The sequence below is a fragment of the Chiloscyllium plagiosum genome, unplaced genomic scaffold (assembly GCF_037043375.1).
Source record: "Chiloscyllium plagiosum isolate Xiang-an unplaced genomic scaffold, Cpla_swu_hap1 HiC_scaffold_2, whole genome shotgun sequence".
NCBI lineage: Eukaryota > Metazoa > Chordata > Chondrichthyes > Orectolobiformes > Hemiscylliidae > Chiloscyllium > Chiloscyllium plagiosum.
In genome coordinates, this window is record NW_028270140.1 from 117,540,889 (window position 1) to 117,561,242 (window position 20,354).

Consider the following 20,354-nt stretch of genomic DNA (forward strand, 5'->3'; position numbering starts at 1 on the left):
TTGTTTCTTATTACAGCTGATTTCATGCCAGTTCTTGGAACTAATCTGAACCCAGAATTTATTTCTGTCTGTAATAATGCTACATGGGCAATTGGAGAGATCTCAATTCAGATGGGTTAGTATTTGATGGATGTACATCAAACCATGAACTTGGTAAGAAATGTATGTTTAGAACCAGAGATGTTTTCAACACCTGATAAATGACTAGTTTATCATGAAAGGCACTTTGTATGTGTGATGCATCTTAGTTTTGAAGATTCCAAAATAAATTCCTCCTTGTCCTGTCCTTTTCATTTCATCATGTATTCACCTGTGCATATGTTTATTTTTTGCTTAAGAATTTGATAAGGCGTTCGACAAGGTTCCTCTTGGTAGACTGGTTAGTGAAGTTAGACCTCATTGGAATACAGGGAGAACTAGCCATTTGGATACAGAACTGGCTCGAAGGTAGAAAGCAGGGGCTGGTGGTGGAGGGTTGCTTTTTAGACTGGAGGCCCGTGACCAGTGGTGTGCCGCAAGTTCGGTACTGGGTCTACTGCTTCTGTCATTTATATAAATGATTTGGATGTGAACTTAGGAGGTAAAGTTAGTAAGTTTGCAGATGACACCAAAATTGGAGGTGTAGTGGACAGTGAAGAAGGTTACCTCAAAACAATAGGATCTTGATCCAATGCGGCAGTGGACCGAGAAGTGACAGAGTGAGTTTGATTTTAGATAGATGTGAGGAGTTGCATTTTTGAAAGGCATATCTTAGCAGGGCTTAAGGTCCTCTGGCGTGTTGCTGAACAAAGAGACTTTGGAGTGCAGATTCATAGTTCCTTGAAAGTGGAGTTGCTGGTAGATAGGATAGTGAAGAAGGCGTTTGATATGTTTTCCTTTATTGGTCAGAGCATTGATATAGGAATTGGGATGTCATATTGCAACTGGACATTAGTCAGGCCACTTTTGGAATATTGTGTGCAATTCTGGTCTCCCTCCTGTCGGAAGGATGCTGTAAAACTTGAAAAGGTTCAGAAAAGATTTACATGGATGTTGCCAGGGCTGGAGGATTTGTGGTAACTTTTTCCCTTTGCCGCAATAAACAAATCTGCAAAATATTGGCAAGCACCTGGACAAGTTGATTATTCTCCTGATTTAGTTCTTACTACCTTCCAGAAGCCCAGTCCTGCAGCTACTTCCTTCTGTACTGAGGACCCCTGATGTTGGTACCAAGAGCCCCACGCAACTGTACGACTGAAAGGGATCATTGCTATGGACAGAACCAAACGATCCCATGTACAATAGAACAGATTAAAGTTCTGCCAGTTGTTGATTGTGGTGAACGGTTAAGAACAGGAGGAGCATGCTCCATGAAGTTTCCCAGCTCAGCAAAACCTGAGTTCATATTGTAGATACAAATGGCTTAACTGAAGCCTTTGTAGCTATCTTCAGAGAATTGCCAGATGGCTGATTTCTTGGTATCTGCACATTGTTTACCTGTTTTAACCAGTTCAGTTTGTAACAGGTGATTGCTGAGTGTATGGGATGTAACGTCTGTGCCCAGCAATAGCTGTCCTTTGGTAAAAACAGTTGGGCTCCATAAGTAGCAGTACTCATAGTTAAATTGTTCCACAACAGCTATAACTAATAGCATTCTGAAGTTATGGGGTATTGCTCTTTATACACTGTGCAAGAATGCTAATCCAGTGCAAGAACAAATTGATGATGAGTTGTGAACAACGTTATCAAGTAACCCTTACTGCAAATAATGCAACTGGAACACTCATACCAATACAGTATCTAATAAAACAGGTCACAGCCTAGCTATCTTGCAGTACTCATCTTAGCATCTGATGTCTTAGTTTCTTCACCATGTTGATCAGATATATGATGGTATAGTGTATCACAAGATACTGACTTGGGGATATGTTACCATTCCTTCAATTTTGCTGATTCATCGCCTTGAAACTCCCTAACTAATGGCACTATTATACTTTCAGTGTGTATTGCAGTAGTTCAAGAAGACCCACTGCTGTCACCTTGAGGCCAGCTAGGAGTAGGCAATAAATATCGGGCTTGTCGGGCTTCCATATTCCAAAGAATGATTTAAATATACCTTTCCACTTCTGTGTTTTATATCCTGGCATGTCCAAAACTGAACGCTGTACTTCTTTCTAACTCTGACCAAAGCCACTTCCAAATTAGAATAAACAGATCAGTGAAATGAATAAATGGAGGAGACTGTGTTTGTTTGTTTGTTTGTTTGTTTGCTTGCCTGGGAAGTAGGTTTTGATTCTTGGGTACTGGAACAATTTTCTGGTCGATGACTTTTCATCAGATCTGAGATGTGTTGGAAACATAACTGGTTTGAAGAAAGTGACGTGCGATAAAGAACAAATCAAAAGGTTTGTGTTGAGATGAACAGAATTACAGGATGGTTGCAGCACAGAGGAAAGCATTGCCCTATTATGCCTGTGACAGGTTTCTGCCAGGGCACTTCAGTTGGCCCCACTTCTGCACCCTTTATTAAAGAGAACCCTAACTTTATTAATAAAGAGTAAAACTAAATCCACTTAATTACTGAATTCTTAAGGACATTTGTTCCGTTTTGGTCTAGACAGGGTTCAAGCATAAAAAAGATTGCGTGAAGGGTCAAGAGAGAAAAGTCATAGAGTGGTGTAATGATTTACATAAAGATGAGCGGAGCATTACAGATTGGGACACAGTTTAGTGGCAATAATACATCAGCTTATGAGAATTTGAGGGAAAACGTTAAAAAAAATTTAAAGGCACTGTATATGATTGCATGAAGCATTTGTGATTCTTTGCCACCATCTTGAATAAAAGCAGAGGTAGTCAACAAATTTGTGCCTTCCTTTTAGAAGGCTTAAATCAGAAATAATGTGAAACCAGAATCTAATCAGAGTGAGGAACTGAAGGTATTGAAAGTTACTGAAATTAAAGAAATTCATGCCAATAATTTTCATACATCTAATGGCTGAATAAGAGAGAGAAGATATATCTTAGATAGTAGGTGCATTGCTTGTGCCCGTCCAAAGTTTCCTACATTCTGAAAGGCCTCTGTACATTTAAAGGTAGTAAACATGCCACTGCTATTCAAAAAAGGGAGAAGAAAATTGACTAACTGGTTTCAAAATCCCAATCTTCAAGAAAATGTTGGAATCTGTTGATTTTCAAAAACAAAAATATACAATTAGACAGATTCACAATGGTTGACAGTGTTTCTGCATATGGAACCAGCAGGAAGGACAAAGGGTATCTGGGTAGAGGCAAAAATTAATGGACGTAATGCATTTATATACAAAAAGATCCTACAAAATGTTATTGCATAACATACTGTTTTCGAATTGGAGTAAAAATATTACCATGCCATTTGCTAAGCCTCAATTCGCATGCATACCATTGCACAGTGAGGAATTTGGGTGGTTTCCATTCTCTGCTGTATGTGATTACTGATTTGATTCAAGAAATTGATGTTAACCGAAGACATTTGGAAAAGTGTGCTCTATGCATTCTACCCTGAAGGACTCAGACAGTGCTTGCATCTAAATTTGCTGAAAAAGTGTAGAATTTTAAAATTTAATGAGTGAAGATCTGCCTTTAGCTGGTAACATCTTCACTCCACTAATTTTACTTTTTCATTAGGCATTGAAATGCAGCCTTATGTGCCAATGGTCTTGCCCCGGCTGGTGGATATCATTAATAGACCTAACACACCCAAAACATTACTGGAAAATACAGGTAATTTAAATACTGATTTTGTAGAATGTTTAATTTGTTGTGTTGTGCTTAAGAATGTATGAAATAAATATTTAAACTCCTTAAGTATTATATTTGGACGTTGACAGGAAAATTATGGGTCTGTTTGAAAAACATTTTATTCAACATAAATTCAATCAAATTACTTGATTTAAGCTTATAGATCAGGCTGCTGGCCCCCGTCAAGGATAGTGGTTCTACCTATCAGGTTGCCATCTTGAGAGAGTCTGCATAGTATGGGATGATGTTTAATTTGTGCTGTTTGTTGTATTCATTGCATAGTGGAATGAGTCTTTATGAGCCTCAAATTTAGAAATGCTGAACAAACTTATGATATTGGGTTTCTAAAGTTACAAAACTTCAAAATCACAAAAGGATATTTTGTCTAAATATTTGATTTACGAAGTTCAGTCTTAAAAGTGAAATTCAGTAAAATAAAAATATTTAGCTAGTTATTAGTTTGCATGATTTTGAGTCATGTAAGTGTTTGATAATTGGAACAAGCTTGTCAATTCACTGTCAAATGCACGGTCTGTTAAATTACCTTGAGAAACTATTGCTAGCAACAAATCAGTTTAAGAATGCTGAATTAATTAAGAATTATATTTACTGTTAAAAATGAACCTGTTTGACACAGGAGCAAAAATAGGCTACTCAGCCCATCGGTCTGTTCTACATTCAATGAGTTCATGACTAATCTAATAATCCTCAACTCCACTTTCCTGCAGAATAAGTATTACAGGTCAAGGATTTGATGGAAAATCCTCCACTTGCCTGTATGAGTGTGGTTCCAACACAATTCTCAAAGCTCAACACACTCCAGAACAAAGTAGCCCGCGTGATCAACCAATCCACGAGCTTAAATTTTCAGCCCCTCTGTCGCCAGCATAGAGAGTTAGTAAAAGCCAAAAATTGAGGGTCTATCATCCATTTCTCCTTCAACAGTACCTTTCAAAGTGCAGTCTCACCACAGAAAGACAAGGACAGCAGATCCACGAGTACACCACAACCTCCTTTACTGTTACTGATCAGAATCCTGGAATCCCTATCTAAAGCAGTGTATCTCCACCATGTGGACTGTAGCAGTTCAAGAAGGTAGCTCACTGCTGCCTTCTGGGCAGTCAGGAATGGGCAACAACTGCTGGGGCTCCAAGGGATGTTTGCTTCTTATGATTGAATAAAAATATAATTGTTAGCTATAATATCTTTTCTGACAAAGACATGATATTTATTTCATTCATAGAATCCTGTGGATTGTTCAGTACTTACGAATGAATCTTTTTTTAAAACATGTACAGACCTTGCAACTGACATGGAGTTCATTTGACTCCCTTTAGTGTATCTTTTGATGACTTTGGTTAATGAGTGCCTAAAATGAGGACATTTATACTTTATAAGCTTGTTCCTCTTTCTCAGCATTTCAGTAATATTTAGAATCTTCAAATGTAGATGCAGATATGCAGCAAGGTGCTGCACAGCAACAGTAAATGTGAACAAATGTTGCACGTTTAATGAAGGATAACTGATCAACTGTATTTTCTAAATATGCTGTATTTAGATTTAGGGTTGAAGAATTACATTTTGTGTCAACCTGCTGTCTTAGAATACGAAAAGAAACTTGCTGGTTTTCTGCAATGCAGGGACACTTGCGCATTGAGTATCATGTATAGAAGCTGCCAGTGCTTTCTTAATTCAGTCTTAAACTTCCAAAATATTTCAAGTATACATTTTAGGTGGCCTTAATGCAGTTCCAAAGGTGGTTTTAAAGTCTTACTTTGTGCTTTGGCAACCTGATTGCTTAGCTGTTTCTTTCTCTGCCTGATATTAAACAATAGACTGCTGAGGCTGGAAATATGAAATAAAAAGAGAAAATGCTGGAAATACCCAACAGACTCAGGCAGGATTTGGAAGTGGAAACAGGCAAATGTTTCAGGTCAATGTGTTCTATCTCAACTTTTTCTACTTCTGACATATAGCCACCAGCCTGAAGTATTAGCAGGTTTCCTTTCCACAAATGCTCCTGACCTGCTGAAATTTGTTCCAGCATTTGTTTCTGCCATTTTCAGATCTATGCTTTGTGAACAGAATAAAATTCCAGCTGTTTTTCAAATTTGAAATTTTGTAATCTTATTTATTTTCCCATGACTCTGGTCTTGAACGAAGTGTTTAAAGAAAATAGTCTATAAATATAAAGGGCAGTTTCCATAGTTAATGGATTTTTGGACAATGATTAGAAATTTTATGTAAATATTTATAATTTAAGCAATTTGGTTACAAAGTGGAGAGTTTTGTGCTAGTTCACTATTTGAAATGAAAAATTATTTTGTGTGCAACTTACATGTTACACAACTTGCAAGAAATATCATGTTAATTGGCCTACATCGTACAGTTTAATCAGTATATCCTACACTGAACTTTATTTTTGAATGAACATTCATCTGCTTTTCTGCATGTCTCATCAGATTGTTCATGAATGCTTGTTTTAATGAGAATGTTGCATAGTTTGTGTCTCTTGAACATAGGTTTCCCTCCTCTGCTTTATATGAATCTGCTGGATTTTTGTAACGTCCTTGTAGTTAGCTTGGAGTAATCCTTAAGCCATTACTTTTTCTTTCTGAATGATAACCTTTTGTGAGTTTAAAGAGGAACACTTCTAAAACACTTGTTCGTTTCCATGTTTTACATTACCTGATTTTTTTAAATATCTAAGAGGATATTGCAAGGTATTTTGAAAAGAAAACTAGCTGATTTAAATTAAGGGAAGAATTTCTGTTATAGAGTCATAAAGATGTACAGCACGGAAACAGACCCTTCGGCCCAACCCGTCCATGCCGACCAGATATCCCAACCCAATCTAGTCCCACTTGCCACTGTTCTGAAAGTTTCTGCTGCTTTGAGGGAAGCTGTTAGTTTTCTTTCTGCTATTAGTAACTAATAACTGTATAAGTGAGAATAATACTTATTTTGAAGGCACTAATAATGTATTCATTTCCCACTCATAATTTTACGAATGCATGGAGCATCATCCTTTGTAATTACTAACTCCGTGTAGAAATCTCAATGACTTTGATTTCTTGTGATGGATAAATTGGCATTTTGCATTGTATAAAATTCTCAAATATACTACATGATAAGCATCAGTAGGTGCTTCTGTATTTTCCGTACTTGGCTCAAATTAATTAGGTTTATTAGCATACAAAGTGAGGGGTGAGCACAGCTGTACAGTCACTTGACATTAACAGTGATTTTGCTTGTGTTTGGTCATTTTAGAGAAACAATATAATGCAAGAGACTGCTGAGTACTCAGATGCCCTTTCTTGGTATATGCTTCATAATTTGAGTTTGAACATGTAGTTATACTGCACTATGCATAGGGAAGAGAACTTGACATTTAGCACTAACATTAAGAAATCCTGAATAGTAAAATTGGTTTGCTACCCTGTAGGAATTAGAAGGGCTGTTAAGTTTGATGCATTTTTGTTCAGTTGGAAGGGTTAGTTTAAAATGTAGGTGTGTTTTGGGAGTGTTCCCTCTTTTAACGTACTTTTTTTATTTTTTTTTAAAGATTGCACCATAACTCCTGCCTCCCTTCAGTGGGTGGTAGTTAATCTAATAATCAACCTAAAAAGATGATCTTAATTTTGTTATCATACACAGATTCTGTTGATTTCTGTTTCTGAGTTATTTGTTGTTTTTTCTTTATTTTTCTCCTCCCCCTCATTTGCTCATGTCTTGGTTGGCGTTTGGTGGTGTATAACCGTGATTGCGTTACCGTAGCAATAACAATTGGTCGTCTTGGTTACGTTTGTCCTCAAGAGGTGGCCCCCATGCTACAGCAGTTTATAAGACCCTGGTGTGTATTATTCAATCTTTATTTAATTCATTTTCCTCTTCACTCTTTCTCTATCTCTTTCTCACTTATAGCAATAGTTTTCAGTTGATTGCAAATTCACAATCCTTAACCATTGCCAACCATGTGACTAATCTTGTCCTATCAGGTTTGTGATTTTTCAGTAGCACTGTTATGTGTGTATTTTTATTTTATGTTGTGGCTAACAACTAACTGATGCATGGGATAAGATTGTCACATGCTTGCTGTGTTGAGAGGCTTGGTTATGAACGTAAAAGCATTAAAGAAACTTTCATCAGAATTGCATGCAGAAATCTTCTTTTTAAAAAATATGGAAATACAGAACTTTTAAGCTTATATTGATTGAGAAACGTTCAGAAATTTTTAACTTTTAAGGTCAAACACTTTGCTTGCAAACCGTGGAAGTCTTTTGTTGTATTCAGCTTGTATGAATACCGGCTTGTGTTCCACCTTGTCTTATATTCAGTCATTTGTCTTTCACATGCTGCTTCTTTAAAATTGAATGCCTAAAGTAAATCTTATATAACTGAAAATCTTGTACTTCAAAGGAGGCATTGTTGCAATGATGGGTTAATTGAGGTACTTTCTAAAATGAACTTAGTGTTTGATGGAATAATTAAGTCACAAAGAATACATGTATACACTTTTCAATTTTTATTTTGGCAGTGCGTATTCATTGATTTTAAATAATACTTGATGCATAGATTTCATGAAAATAAAGCACCTGTAATATAAAATTGAAAACATTAATATATTGTTTATAACAAAGCTTATCAGAAACCATATTGATCTACGTGGAATACATTAAACTGTCCAGTTTACGTTCAAAGTTTGAATATTAATTGTATTACTGCTGTCAGATTTGCCAAGAGGGCAAAAACAAACCTAAATTAACTGCGGTATATACATTCCATTAAATACTATTTATAGTTTTGTTGTGTGTAGTGCATAGTGCATTAAAATCCAGTTCTGCACTTAACCTCCGTTTATACATGACCTTTTTTAAACACTATTGAACAGGTGTACTTCCCTGCGAAACATAAGGGATAATGAAGAAAAAGATTCTGCTTTCCGTGGCATTTGCAGTATGATTGGTGTCAATCCAGGAGGAGTTGTACAGGTGATAAGCTGAGACTGGTTAATGTGCTAACCTTTTTAGTAATAATGATTACAACGAAATTAAAAATGGGAGTTAACATACTGCTATTACATTTGATTTGCTGAACTACGGCTTTTTTATTGAACAAAAAGAAGTGGAATGCTTTCTAAAATCTTTAGAATAATTGAAAGCATTATAGCACTTTTCAATATATTTTACCAGCAGTTTTTTTGAATGTTAGTTGAGAACTGAATTATATGATTAAGGTCTTGCTTAAAGCAATATTTCTGTTTTGGTTTCTGTGTGAAGGTCTGTTCTGTATTTGTGAAGAACTGTTTTGGTTTGTGCAGAAAGTACTTGATTAATAGCTTGGCATGTGCAAGAAACGTCACTGCCTGAAATGTTGGGGTTCCTATTGGCTTAATACTCAACAGGTTTATTCTTTTCTTTTGAGATTTTTCAATGAAAATGTTAAAGGGGCAGGGTGAGGAAATTGAAATATTTTAAATTGATTTTTAGGTCATTACTGCTTAGAATTATAACCATGTCAGTTTTTTTACTGAATTATTTTTGGCTTTTCTTTCTTCATTCACGGGATGTGGGTGTTGCTGGCTAGGCCAGCATTTATTGCCCATCTCTAATTACTCAGCAGGCAGTTCAGAGTTACCCATATTGCTGAGAGTCTGGAATCACATGGAGATGAGACCAAATGAGGATGGTAATTTTCTTCCCTAAAGGACATCAGTAAACCAAATAGGTTATTCCTTATGATTGACAATGTTTCATGTCATTATTAGGCTTTCAATTTCAGAATTTTATTGACTTCAAAATGGTGGGTTCAAACCCAGAACATTATCTGGATCTCTGGATTAATACTCCAGTGCTAATACCACTAGGTCACCTACTCTCCTCTAATGCAGGTTGTCAATAATCCAACCAATCCAAGGTAAGTTAATATCCAGCATGACACGCTAATTAACCAGGAATGAGTACATGATCAGATTAAGTGCTTTGCTTCAGTCGTGTTGGGGCAATGGTTGGAACCTCTGACAAACCAGAAAAGAAGACAATACCTCGAAGATGGAACTTTACTGGTTGCATGATACATAAAATGAAGTAATGATTCCAAGACACTTCAGCATTGTTTATAACAGAGACATAAGCCAAACCAACATTATCAAGCAGGTTTATAAGTCGAAGTGTACAGAAAAAGAAAAAAAATTCCATGGAAAGAATGGCAAAACCTTCAACATAACAATAAATTCACCTACACCGCACACCAGAATATCCAAATGTCTTGTAGTCTGAAATTATGGTGCAACTGGAATCCAGGTGGAAGATGAGGGCCATACTACTCCTATCAATCTAATGCTAAGTCTGGTAAGTGGTCTAAATTATGTTTTCTTCTGCTTTTATGGTTACAACATATTGTATAATAGTCTTCTAAATGTGCATGACAGTAATATTTGGAAAGACTTTTCAGCTGCTAAAATATTATAGATCTCTTATCTTTACAATAAATGTGAAAAGTACCTTATTGCTTAAACAGATGTAGCTCATGCAATTCTGTTTCTCCAGGTAACACCCATTGGAATTTCTAAGAAAGGTGCATTTGAAGTTGACATCATTTTGGCCACTTCTGACCTGCAGAACCAGAGTTGAACCTGTAGCTATGACTGCTGCAGAAGATGAAGATCAGAAGCTGCTGTTTATCTTAATTACCGAATTGCAACCTGTAAAAGCTTGACCCATTACCATCAGAGGCAGTGGTACTGTTCGTGGATAGTGATGCTGCATTTTTTTCCATTTCTGTTCCAAGATCAAATATGCCATTTATTTACTTCACAAGCAGTGTAAAATATTGACACCACAATCTAGCTACTTCAAAATGGATGTCGGTTATGCACAGTGTCATATTGAAATATTGGGCCTATTTGACTTTTCAGATATCTGGAGCTGGGATTCAAGACAGGCATTTGGCTCCTTTCATGTGCTAATTGAAGGCTGAATGCTTATCTTGGGTTTCCCAAAAATGAGCTTAAATGTTTTTGCCAAAATAATGTGGAACAACAAGTAGGAGTAGCACCTCCCAGATCAGCAGTGCTTCTGACTGGTGTAATTGCTTGCAATCCCGGAGAGATGATTGTCCCAAACTTCAGTGGCCTCAGTAGGCACGAGGCAGGCAGCATGTGAAGGCTTGACAGGACCCCACTCCTTGGTTGTTTAAATAAGCCCTGACTCTTCATTTTGTACTGGCCTCAAACCAGAAATGGGCCCAGGTGAATTTCTACCTCATTAAGGTTCGTTGCTAGTTATGATGAATTCTATTCACAAAATAACACTTTGTTCTAGGCATGGTCAGAACAATATGGAAGTGCAACACTGTGGACGAACACTTTTTAAGTGTGTGTGTGTGTGTGTGTGTGTGTGTGTGTGTGTGTGTGTGTGTGTGTGTGTGTGTGTGTGTGTGTGTGTGTGTGTGTGTGTGTGTGTGGTGTGTGGTGTGTGTGTTCGGAATGTATCAGAAAGCTTTTAATTTTTGAATTGTAGGTTTCAAGGATGAGACAGAGCATATATTGCTCAAGTTTGTTGGCAAGCTATCTCAAACTGCTTATTCCACGTGGTGAAGATGCTCCCATAATACTATCCAATGCAGTCAGTCAGGTAGATACGTAGTTCAATGATTTTTGCCCCATGAATAAAGCAACAATCATAGGAGGCTGTGGTCTTTCCATGCAGCTGTTGCTTTTGTTTCTCTGGGTGTTGGAGCTTACTGGTAAGGAGGTCTACCAGCAAAGATTATTTGGTAACTTGCTGTAGTCAACCCATGTAGATTGTGTGTCTGTTATGGAGGGGGTGGGTGTTTTGATTGATGGTGTGCTGATCAAATGGTTTATCCTAGATATTGTGTTTCTCGAATAATGTTGCAGTTGCACTGATCCTGACCTGAGTGTTATCATTGTATTTGTAAACACTGCTGTTTTTTTTTTGAATGATACTACCAAGGTATATCAAAAATGAGAGAGGGGCAAGGATTGTAATCCAATTTTCCTCAATTCAAGGATTATAACTACTCAGTCAGGTGTTTCTGTCTTGGTCTTCATGTGACTGAACCGGCTGATTCTGAACCTGCAGATCTTTGGACATATTGTGAGGTAGTGGGATCTGGAATACTGGTTCTGATTTTCTCTTCTGCTCTGCTTCATCATTCAGATATTATGACTCAAAGCATAATTCAGCTTGATGGACAAGTTGTCACTATTTTGAACATTTGGAGCACGTCTCTCTCAAGTCGTTCATGTCAATGCTGCCATACTTCAGAATGACCTTACAGCATGCCTTTTAAGCATTTTCTCTCTGTGTACATTCTGCATTCCCTTTCATTTTTTTTTCTCTTAAAGTCTTTTTTTTTCAAACTTTTTACTTAGGTCTCATTTCAATGGCCATCATTCTTTATCTGAGACATTATTGTGTAGTTGCTGCTGTCTGAATGTTCACTTGCAAGCCTCTTGTGTGGCTGCTTGAGTAAAACTGAAAATTACATGAAATTAGAATAAAGCAGTAATATTTTCATTTCAGTTGTGCTTGATTATTATTTCATCTGGGAAAATGAACAGGAAAGCTAAAATTGAACAAAAGGGCATCACGTGCTTTAATTCATATGCATCACTACTTTAGTTTCTTAAGTTTCATGTTGAGAAATAAGGTTAATTGGTAACTTATACTCTGGGTCTACAGCCCCATTTAGATTCCTGACTTTGTTTCTGATATGGTTATCAAACTAGCCTGTTTCAGATGTTCTTTTACTTGTTACTAAAAGAACTGAGCTTCATTGTTGTTTAACACTGCTCTGAACTCTGTGAACAGTAGCTTATTTTTTTAAATGTGTGAAAACGTCAAGACAGAACTACTTTCCAGATGGTGAATTGATTTTTATTTGCATCTTTTTAGGGAGCTTTTGCAAGTCTGCTTACTATATTTTTTAAAAAAAAAACATGTTTATATCAGTGATTTTTTTTTTTACAGGACTTCATTTTTTTCTGTGATGCAGTAGCATCTTGGATTAGTCCAAAGGATGACCTTCGAGATATGTTCTACAAGGTATGAGATTTCTTCCTTCTTAAAATTGATTGTTTTGGTGTATTTAGCAAGAAAATGAAATCCGGAATAAGGAAATTCACATTTTTCATAATGTTTGATAATGTTTTATTTAGGTGTATAAGAATGCTGAAATTCACCAAGGAGAAATGGCATATTTTTGAAGTGCTTTTTCATTAGTATAAAAATCCGGAACCTCAACCTGAACTACACATCTTCTCAAAACTTGCTAGTTTAAAAATGTTTTAACTGCAAATTGTCTTAGCTAGGGAAGCCAGACAGAGAACAGCCAGGGAATTCCTAGAGGCATGGCATTCATCCACAAACTCCATCAACAAACACATCGACCTGGACCCAATATACCAACCACTACAGCGGACAGCTGAAACTGACAACCGGAAGCGGCAGGGACAGACCACTATAAACACCGGAGGAAACATCAAAGAAGCACTTCGCAGGAGGCTCCCAAGCACTGATGATGTCGCCTAGCCAGTGGACGAAACGTTTGCAACAAAAACTTCCAGCTCGGCGAACAGAACCACGAGCACCCGAGCTACAAATCTTCGCGCAAACTTTGAATCTGGATTAAGTTTGCTCGTGAGCTGGAAGGTTTATTTCCAGACGTTTTGTCACCATACTAGGTAATATCATCAGTGAGCCTCCGGTAAAGCATTGGTGTTATGCGTCCTGCTGTTTGTGTTTAGGTTTCCTTGGGTTGGTGGTGACATTTCCTGTGTTAATGTCATTTCCTGTTCTTTTTCTCAGAGGGTGGTAGCTGGGGTCCAAATTGATGTGTGTGTTGATAGAGTTCCATTTGGGATGCCATGCTTCTAGGAATTTTCATGCATATCTCTGTTTTGCTTGCTCTAAGATGGATATGTTGTCCCAGTCAAAATGGTGTTCTTCCTCATCTGTATATAAGGATACTAGCGATTGTGAGTCATGTCTTTTTGAGGCTAGTTGGTGTTCATGTATTCTGGTAGCTAGTATTCTGCCTGCTTGTCCAATATAGTGTTTGTTACAGTTCTTGCAAGGTATTTTGTAAATGACATTTGTCTTGTCTGTACAGGGTCTTTTGAGTTCATTAGCTGGTGTTTTAGTGTGTTGATGGGTTTGTGGGCTACCATGATGCCATACCATATGTCTGAAAACAAACCTTTCAGCTGAGCGAGCGAACTTGCATCCGGAACCTCAACCTGAACTACACATCTTCTCAAAACTTGCTAGTTTAAAAATGTTTTAACTGCAAATTGTCTTAGCTAGGGAAGTTTACCCTAGACACACAGAATCAAGACAGTCTTGACAAAATCATATGTAAACAAATTGAAACATGCATACAAATTGAAACAGGCATAGCTTGTAGTGTCCAATTGAGTAATCTCATTTGCACCTCTTAATAGGTTAGTAAATATTTTGTGACATCACAGCCCTTGAATAATATCACTTTCCACCCAACAATTTCCAGAGCACAGCTCGTGTGTTTTTTTAAAATGTTATCATAGGATATGGGATTTTCTAGCAAAGAAAAAGAACTGTCATGTTCCTTTAAGCCCAGTAGGGTCTGTAGAGTATTGTGAAAGAGCATTCATTGATTTCTTGATAATTATATTATTTGTTTCTGAGAAATGCTCATGTGACCATATATTGCTATTAGGGATGAATGACCAGGAAACAAAGTTAAATGGGAAGCTAATTTTGGTGGGACGGGATCTGCTTTTTTTTAAATTTGGCAGTTCATGTAAACAACACAAAATAGGATCAGAAGTAAACCACACAAATAAAAGCAAAATATGCAGATGCTGAAAATCAGAAATAAAAACAGAGAAACTCAACAGGTCTGGCACCATCTATGGAGAGAGAAACAGAATTAATGTGAATCTTCAGATGAAGGTCTAAAAGGGTGATCCCTAATTTTAAACTGTACATCCTAATTCTGGACTAATCCACAAGAGGAAACGGTCAATGCATGTCAGTCTTGTCAAGACCATTCAGGATATTATACACATGAATCAAGTCACCTCAATTTTCCAAACTCTAGTGAAAACAAGCCCAGTCTATCCAATATGTTTTCATAGGACAACTCACTTATTCCAGGTATCAATCTAGTATATCATCACTTATGTATTTCTATCCTTCTTTAAATAAGGAGGCTGCACACAATTTGAGATATGGTCACATCATTCCCTCTATAACTGAACCATAACATTCTTACTATTATTCAGTTCCTAACATAATGAAGGATAGCAGCATCCCATTAACTGTCCGTTTCTTCTGCCAACTTTATGACCCATGCGCTAAACCAGTTCAATCTCCCTGCACCTTGGAATTCCACGTTTGTTCTCCACCTGAGTAATTTCATTCTTCCTTCTAAAGTGAACAATTTCACACTTTTCCCACATTATACTCCATCTGTCCAAATTATGCCCTTGCAGTCAACTCTGCATTCATCCACAACCTGTTCATGCTGTCTTCAGAACGTAATTCCTGCCTAACTTGGTGTCATTTGAGAAATTAGCAACTGTCTCTTCACCTCCATTATCTAAGTCATTGGTGTAAATCTTCAAAAGTTGAGGCCTGAGCACAGACCCTTGCAATACTCTGCTCACCTTGCCAATCAGACAAAAACTCATTTATGCATATTCTTGGCCGGCAGAAAACAATCTTCTGTCCATGCTAATGTGTTACGTTCTACATCATATCATTTATGTTCCACAGAACTGTTAATATGTTAATATTATCAAATGACTCCAGGGAAACAAAGAATAATGCATTTATCCACAGGAGCTGTTACTACTTTAAAGACCTCATTGCTCTTTGACATAACCTGATTACCTTGAGTTTTTGTACATGCCGAGCTGTAATCTCTTTTAATTGATTCTAACACCTTCCCATCAATGGATGTCATGCTAACCAGCTGATCATTTCCTGTTTCTGCCTCCCTACCTCCTTGAATGGAGGAGTTTTATTTGTGTGCAAGTTCAATTTAGCTGGTTCACCTTACATGCTCATATTGTTGCCCTTATTTCGATTTAGAACACTATTCTTAGATCAAATCTTCTCCCTTTTCAAACTGAATTTAATATTCAATCACATTGTGCTTACTGCTAACTAGGGATGCCTTCACTCTGAGTGCATTAGTTAATCCTTTCACATTCCCGAATTGAAGTCTTGACATAATTTGCTCTCTGGTTAATTCCAAAATCTGCTGTGAACTTGTCATTCCGGGACTCTACTTAGTAAGAACATAGAGGGTCTGGGTTTAAGGTAGGAAAGTGAAATTGGCCGATTCAGATCAGCCGCAATTTCATTGTGAATAGCAGAGCAGACTCAATGAACCAAGTAGGCTGCTTCTGAGTCATAATATCTAATGCTGATTTTTTAAGTTTCTGTGTAGATTAAAGTTGCCTATAATTATTACTGTCCTTTGTTACAAGCTTCTTGTATTGTTTGTTCCAGTTAAAGAGCCTGTAAACCACTCTCACTAGAGATTTCTTTCCCCTTCTATTCCTCATCTCCACCCAAACTGATGATATATCCTGATGTCCTGAATTAAGGACATCTCTAGCTATTCCACTTATGCTACCCTTAATTAACAGTACTACACTTCCACCTTTATCTAGTTTCCTTTTTTTAATGTTATACAGTCACTCAGTACTCAAGATCCAATCCCTGCCACCCAGAAGCCATGCATCTGTAATGGCTATCAAATTACATTTATTTACTTCAGTAAGCTTTATCAATTTGTTATGAATGCCATGTACATTCAGATGCAGAGCATTTAGATTTAGCTTTGTTATTTTTCTAGTAGTTCTTTTAATGGTTGATGTATTGAGTCATCAGGATATTGTCTGGACTGGTATGTTTCAATTATGAAGAGAAATAAGATAGGTTGGGGTTGTTTTTCTTAAAGCAGAGAAGGCCGAGAGGAGTCCTGATTGGGGGACACAAAATTGAGGGGCATAGACAGGAGGTTTAAAGAGAATTAATAGACAAAATATTTTTCACCCAGAGGGTGAAGTCACTACCTGAAAGACAGGCAAAGGTGGGAAATATCACAACGTTTAAGAAATATTTAGATGAATGCTGGAAACACCATAGCTCACAAGACTTCCCATCAAGTGCTGGAAAATGGAATTAGAGTAGATAGCTGCACCAGTCATCAAGCACCTATGATGGATCAGTAGCCTCTTTACATGCTCTGAAACTCTGATTCCATTTCAGACAATGATAAAGAGTGAACTGTGTTGCTGGGTTCTGGGGTCACATGTAGACCAGACTAAATAAGAATGGCAAATTTCATTCACTAAATCGCATAAGTGAAGCACATGGTTTTGTATGACAGTAGGCAATGTTTACATGGTCAACTTCAGACTAGCTTTTAATTCCAGATTTTTGCTAAATTCAAATTTCACCATTTGCCATCATGGGTGGAGTTTTAACCCACATCCCCAGAACATTAGTCTGAACCTCTGGATTACCATGCACTGGTATTACTGCTACATCACTGTTTCCCCAGTATTGGTGGAATAATGTCATTTTGCGACTTATTACTGTCAAGCATTTTCACACTAAATTCTGTTGCTTTGCATCTGGGGCCAGTTGTACCTTTGTTGTTTGAGGTGCCCAATCAACGCTGGGTAGTCTGTTTAATTTTGTTTGGTACAGCTATACCGATATTTCTTCTTTAACATGGGTGCGTTCTTGTGTTATAGAAAAATTGTGCTTTAGATATATGCTTAAAGCGTTGACGATGCAATCATGTTACAGCTAACGCACGTTTAAAAGTTCACTCTTTAGAAACAGTGTCCCCAATTCATTGATTGATTGCATTGTAGTGAATTTGTGTTAATGAAATGAGCATTCTAGCAGAATGACCTCTAGCTTTTCCCTTGCTCTGTATTTCAGGGGACTGTAAGTGTACAGAATTTGGAATCACATAAAGACCAGACCAGCTAAGAATGCCAAATGTCCTTTTTTGAAGGAACATTAATTAGCTGGGTTTTTAAAAACCATGTAGGCGGTTTGGTCACTGTTTGTGATGCCAGCTTTCTGTTCTCCATCTACTGTTGTGGAATTTGATCATGTGTCTCTAGTTAATTTCATAAAGCCGGAGTCTCATTTAGTAATTCTATAAAGTTACTGCAATTTTATCATACCAACTACGTGTTGAAAATGGAAATGAAAACCATTATTTTGTCATTTCTGTACCCTGAAATGATTGGAAATTTGGGAGAATAATTGAAGCTATAGAGGACGGTTATGAAAAACAAAGCTCTATTGATTTAATTGTTACTGTGGAAGAATAGATTATTCTTAGATTATTTTGAAGTTTAAGCTTATCTATCACTGCAACTATGTTTGTGAAGTATTTTTATAAACTTCTGACATAAAAAATGTTTTGACTGTTTTTAACTAGTCCTTAGCAAATGTCAATTAGACAATTTAATTGGATTGAAATGCTTATTAAAATTCTTGATGATACAATGCATATTTTTGAAATTAATCATGTATATTTTAAACATGTTCAAAATGCATTTTTTAATTTAATTTCAGATCCTTCATGGTTTTAAAAATCAGATTGGGAATGAGAATTGGACCCGTTTTTCAGACCAGTTCCCACCTCCCTTGAAAGAACGCCTTGCAGCGTATTATGGAGTCTAGCTGTGTACGCTGTTGTCAACCCATACTCGTGGTAATTTCTAAAGTGCTTAGCTTCAGCTGAGAGATGAGTGTCAACTCCCATGAACATGTTGTTTCCACTCTTAATATTGTCCAGCTTCATTACTTCTTCAACTTTGGCTGTTGCCGAGGTCTCATTCCAAGCTTTTGAAATTATGAAGAATAGAGACAACCATGTAACCCAGTTGGCCTTTCATGGTCTACCCTTTGTAAATTTTAGGTAATTCAAAACTACATGGCTTGTGCCATTGGAACATAGAACTTGGGACAGGGAGGAGACCTTTTGGTTCTTCAGATCTGTTCTGTCATGAGATAAAATCAAGCTAATGTGGCGTGAACTGCATTTCCCTATACCTTTTTTAGCTAACTAATCTTTCATGCATGCTAATATGTTGTTCTCTGCAAAATATTCTTTTGTTTAGTAACATTGGAGATAGCTCCTTACCAAATGTTTTCTTTTTGAAATCGGAACAGCTTATCCACAGGAATTTCTTTATCCATCTTACTTGATCCTTCCTCAGTAACCTCTAATAAGTTGAGAAGCTTGATTACCCTTGACAAAACCAAGTCTATTCTACTGATTTTCTAAATATCCAGCTTTAACTATGCCAAATAAGCTTTCTGTGTCCCTTTTACTTGAACAAGGGTGTTAAATTTGTTACTTTCAAACTCACTGGGGTTGTTCTAGAATCTAAGGAATTCGAAAGTTTACAAGTAATACCTCAGCTGCATGTGCCACCAATTGTTTTATACTGTAGGATGCAGACCATTTTGTTCTGTGGACATGATCTAATGATTTTCTCAGTACTTTTTCCCTGGTAGTGGTGATTCTTTTTAAGTTCATCCCTTCCTTTCACTTGTTGACTTTAATGATAGATGGAAAATACCTGTTATACACCTCTATCATTTCACAGAAAAAGAAATCGAAGAACTGCAGATGCTAGAAATCTGAAACAAAAACAGAAATTGCTTGGAGAATTCAACAGGTCTGGCAGCATCTGTGGAGAGAAAGCAGACACTTAATTCTGAAGAAGTGTCACTGGACCCAAAATGTCAACTGAGCTTCTCTCTCCCTAATATGCTGCCAGACCTGCTGAGTTTTTCCAGCCATTTCTGTTGTTATCTCTATCATTTCATCATTTTCCATTACTAGTTCTGTGAACTCGCTCGCTAAAGAACTAACACTAGCTTTAGTTACTCTTTTCATAATTGAATACTTGCAGAAACTCTTACAATCTGCTTTTACATTAGTGGCTAACTTTCTTTCATGCTTTACTTATTCCCTTTTTGATTTTAGTTATTCTTCACTGGTTCTTAAAATCTGACTAGTTTTCTGACCTACCACTAACCTTTACAGAATAATGCATCCTTCTGAAAGAAGTCTTTGCTGGAAGTTATTAATCATCTCTTTAAAATTCTGTCACTGCATCTTTACTGACCTGTCAAAACTGCATTGCCTCTATCCTAAGTCATATGAAGTCCCATTTATCACGTGAACATGCATTAATCTGTAGTTACTTCTGGTTAACCAACATCCTCTTTTTCTAAAAGTTCTGAGTCCTCCATAGCCTTTCACCACAGTAGCTCTGTACTGCACTTGTCCCAGAATCTACTGAGATGTGTCCCTGAATTTTGATCTCCTGACCATTTCTGATTTTAACTGTTCTGTCATAGTCATCAGCTCTGAAATTCCTTCCTTCTCTACAACCCCAACCCTTTTAACACATTCCATAGAATCATAGAATGTTTGCAGCATCGAAGTAGCCATCTGGCTTGCAAGTCTATGCCAGTTTCCTGCAAGAACATGTGTGGTTAGTCCTACTCCACCACCCTTTCCCTGTAATAGAA

General features: G+C 37.0%; 1 protein-coding gene across 3 annotated transcripts in view; it reads left to right on the forward strand.

The window, feature by feature from the left end:
- Positions 1-20,354, forward strand: part of tnpo1 (transportin 1) — a 129,081-nt gene that overhangs the window by 97,691 nt on the left and 11,036 nt on the right. For all 3 annotated transcript variants that reach the window (XM_043707736.2, XM_043707728.2, XM_043707746.2), the window contains exons 19-24: positions 17-115; positions 3,646-3,741; positions 7,537-7,612; positions 8,651-8,750; positions 12,756-12,830; positions 18,381-18,519. In XM_043707736.2, coding sequence (XP_043563671.1) covers positions 17-115; positions 3,646-3,741; positions 7,537-7,612; positions 8,651-8,750; positions 12,756-12,830; positions 18,381-18,488 — 554 coding nt within the window. In that variant the 3' untranslated portion in view covers positions 18,489-18,519. The remainder of the gene's footprint in view (positions 1-16; positions 116-3,645; positions 3,742-7,536; positions 7,613-8,650; positions 8,751-12,755; positions 12,831-18,380; positions 18,520-20,354) is intronic.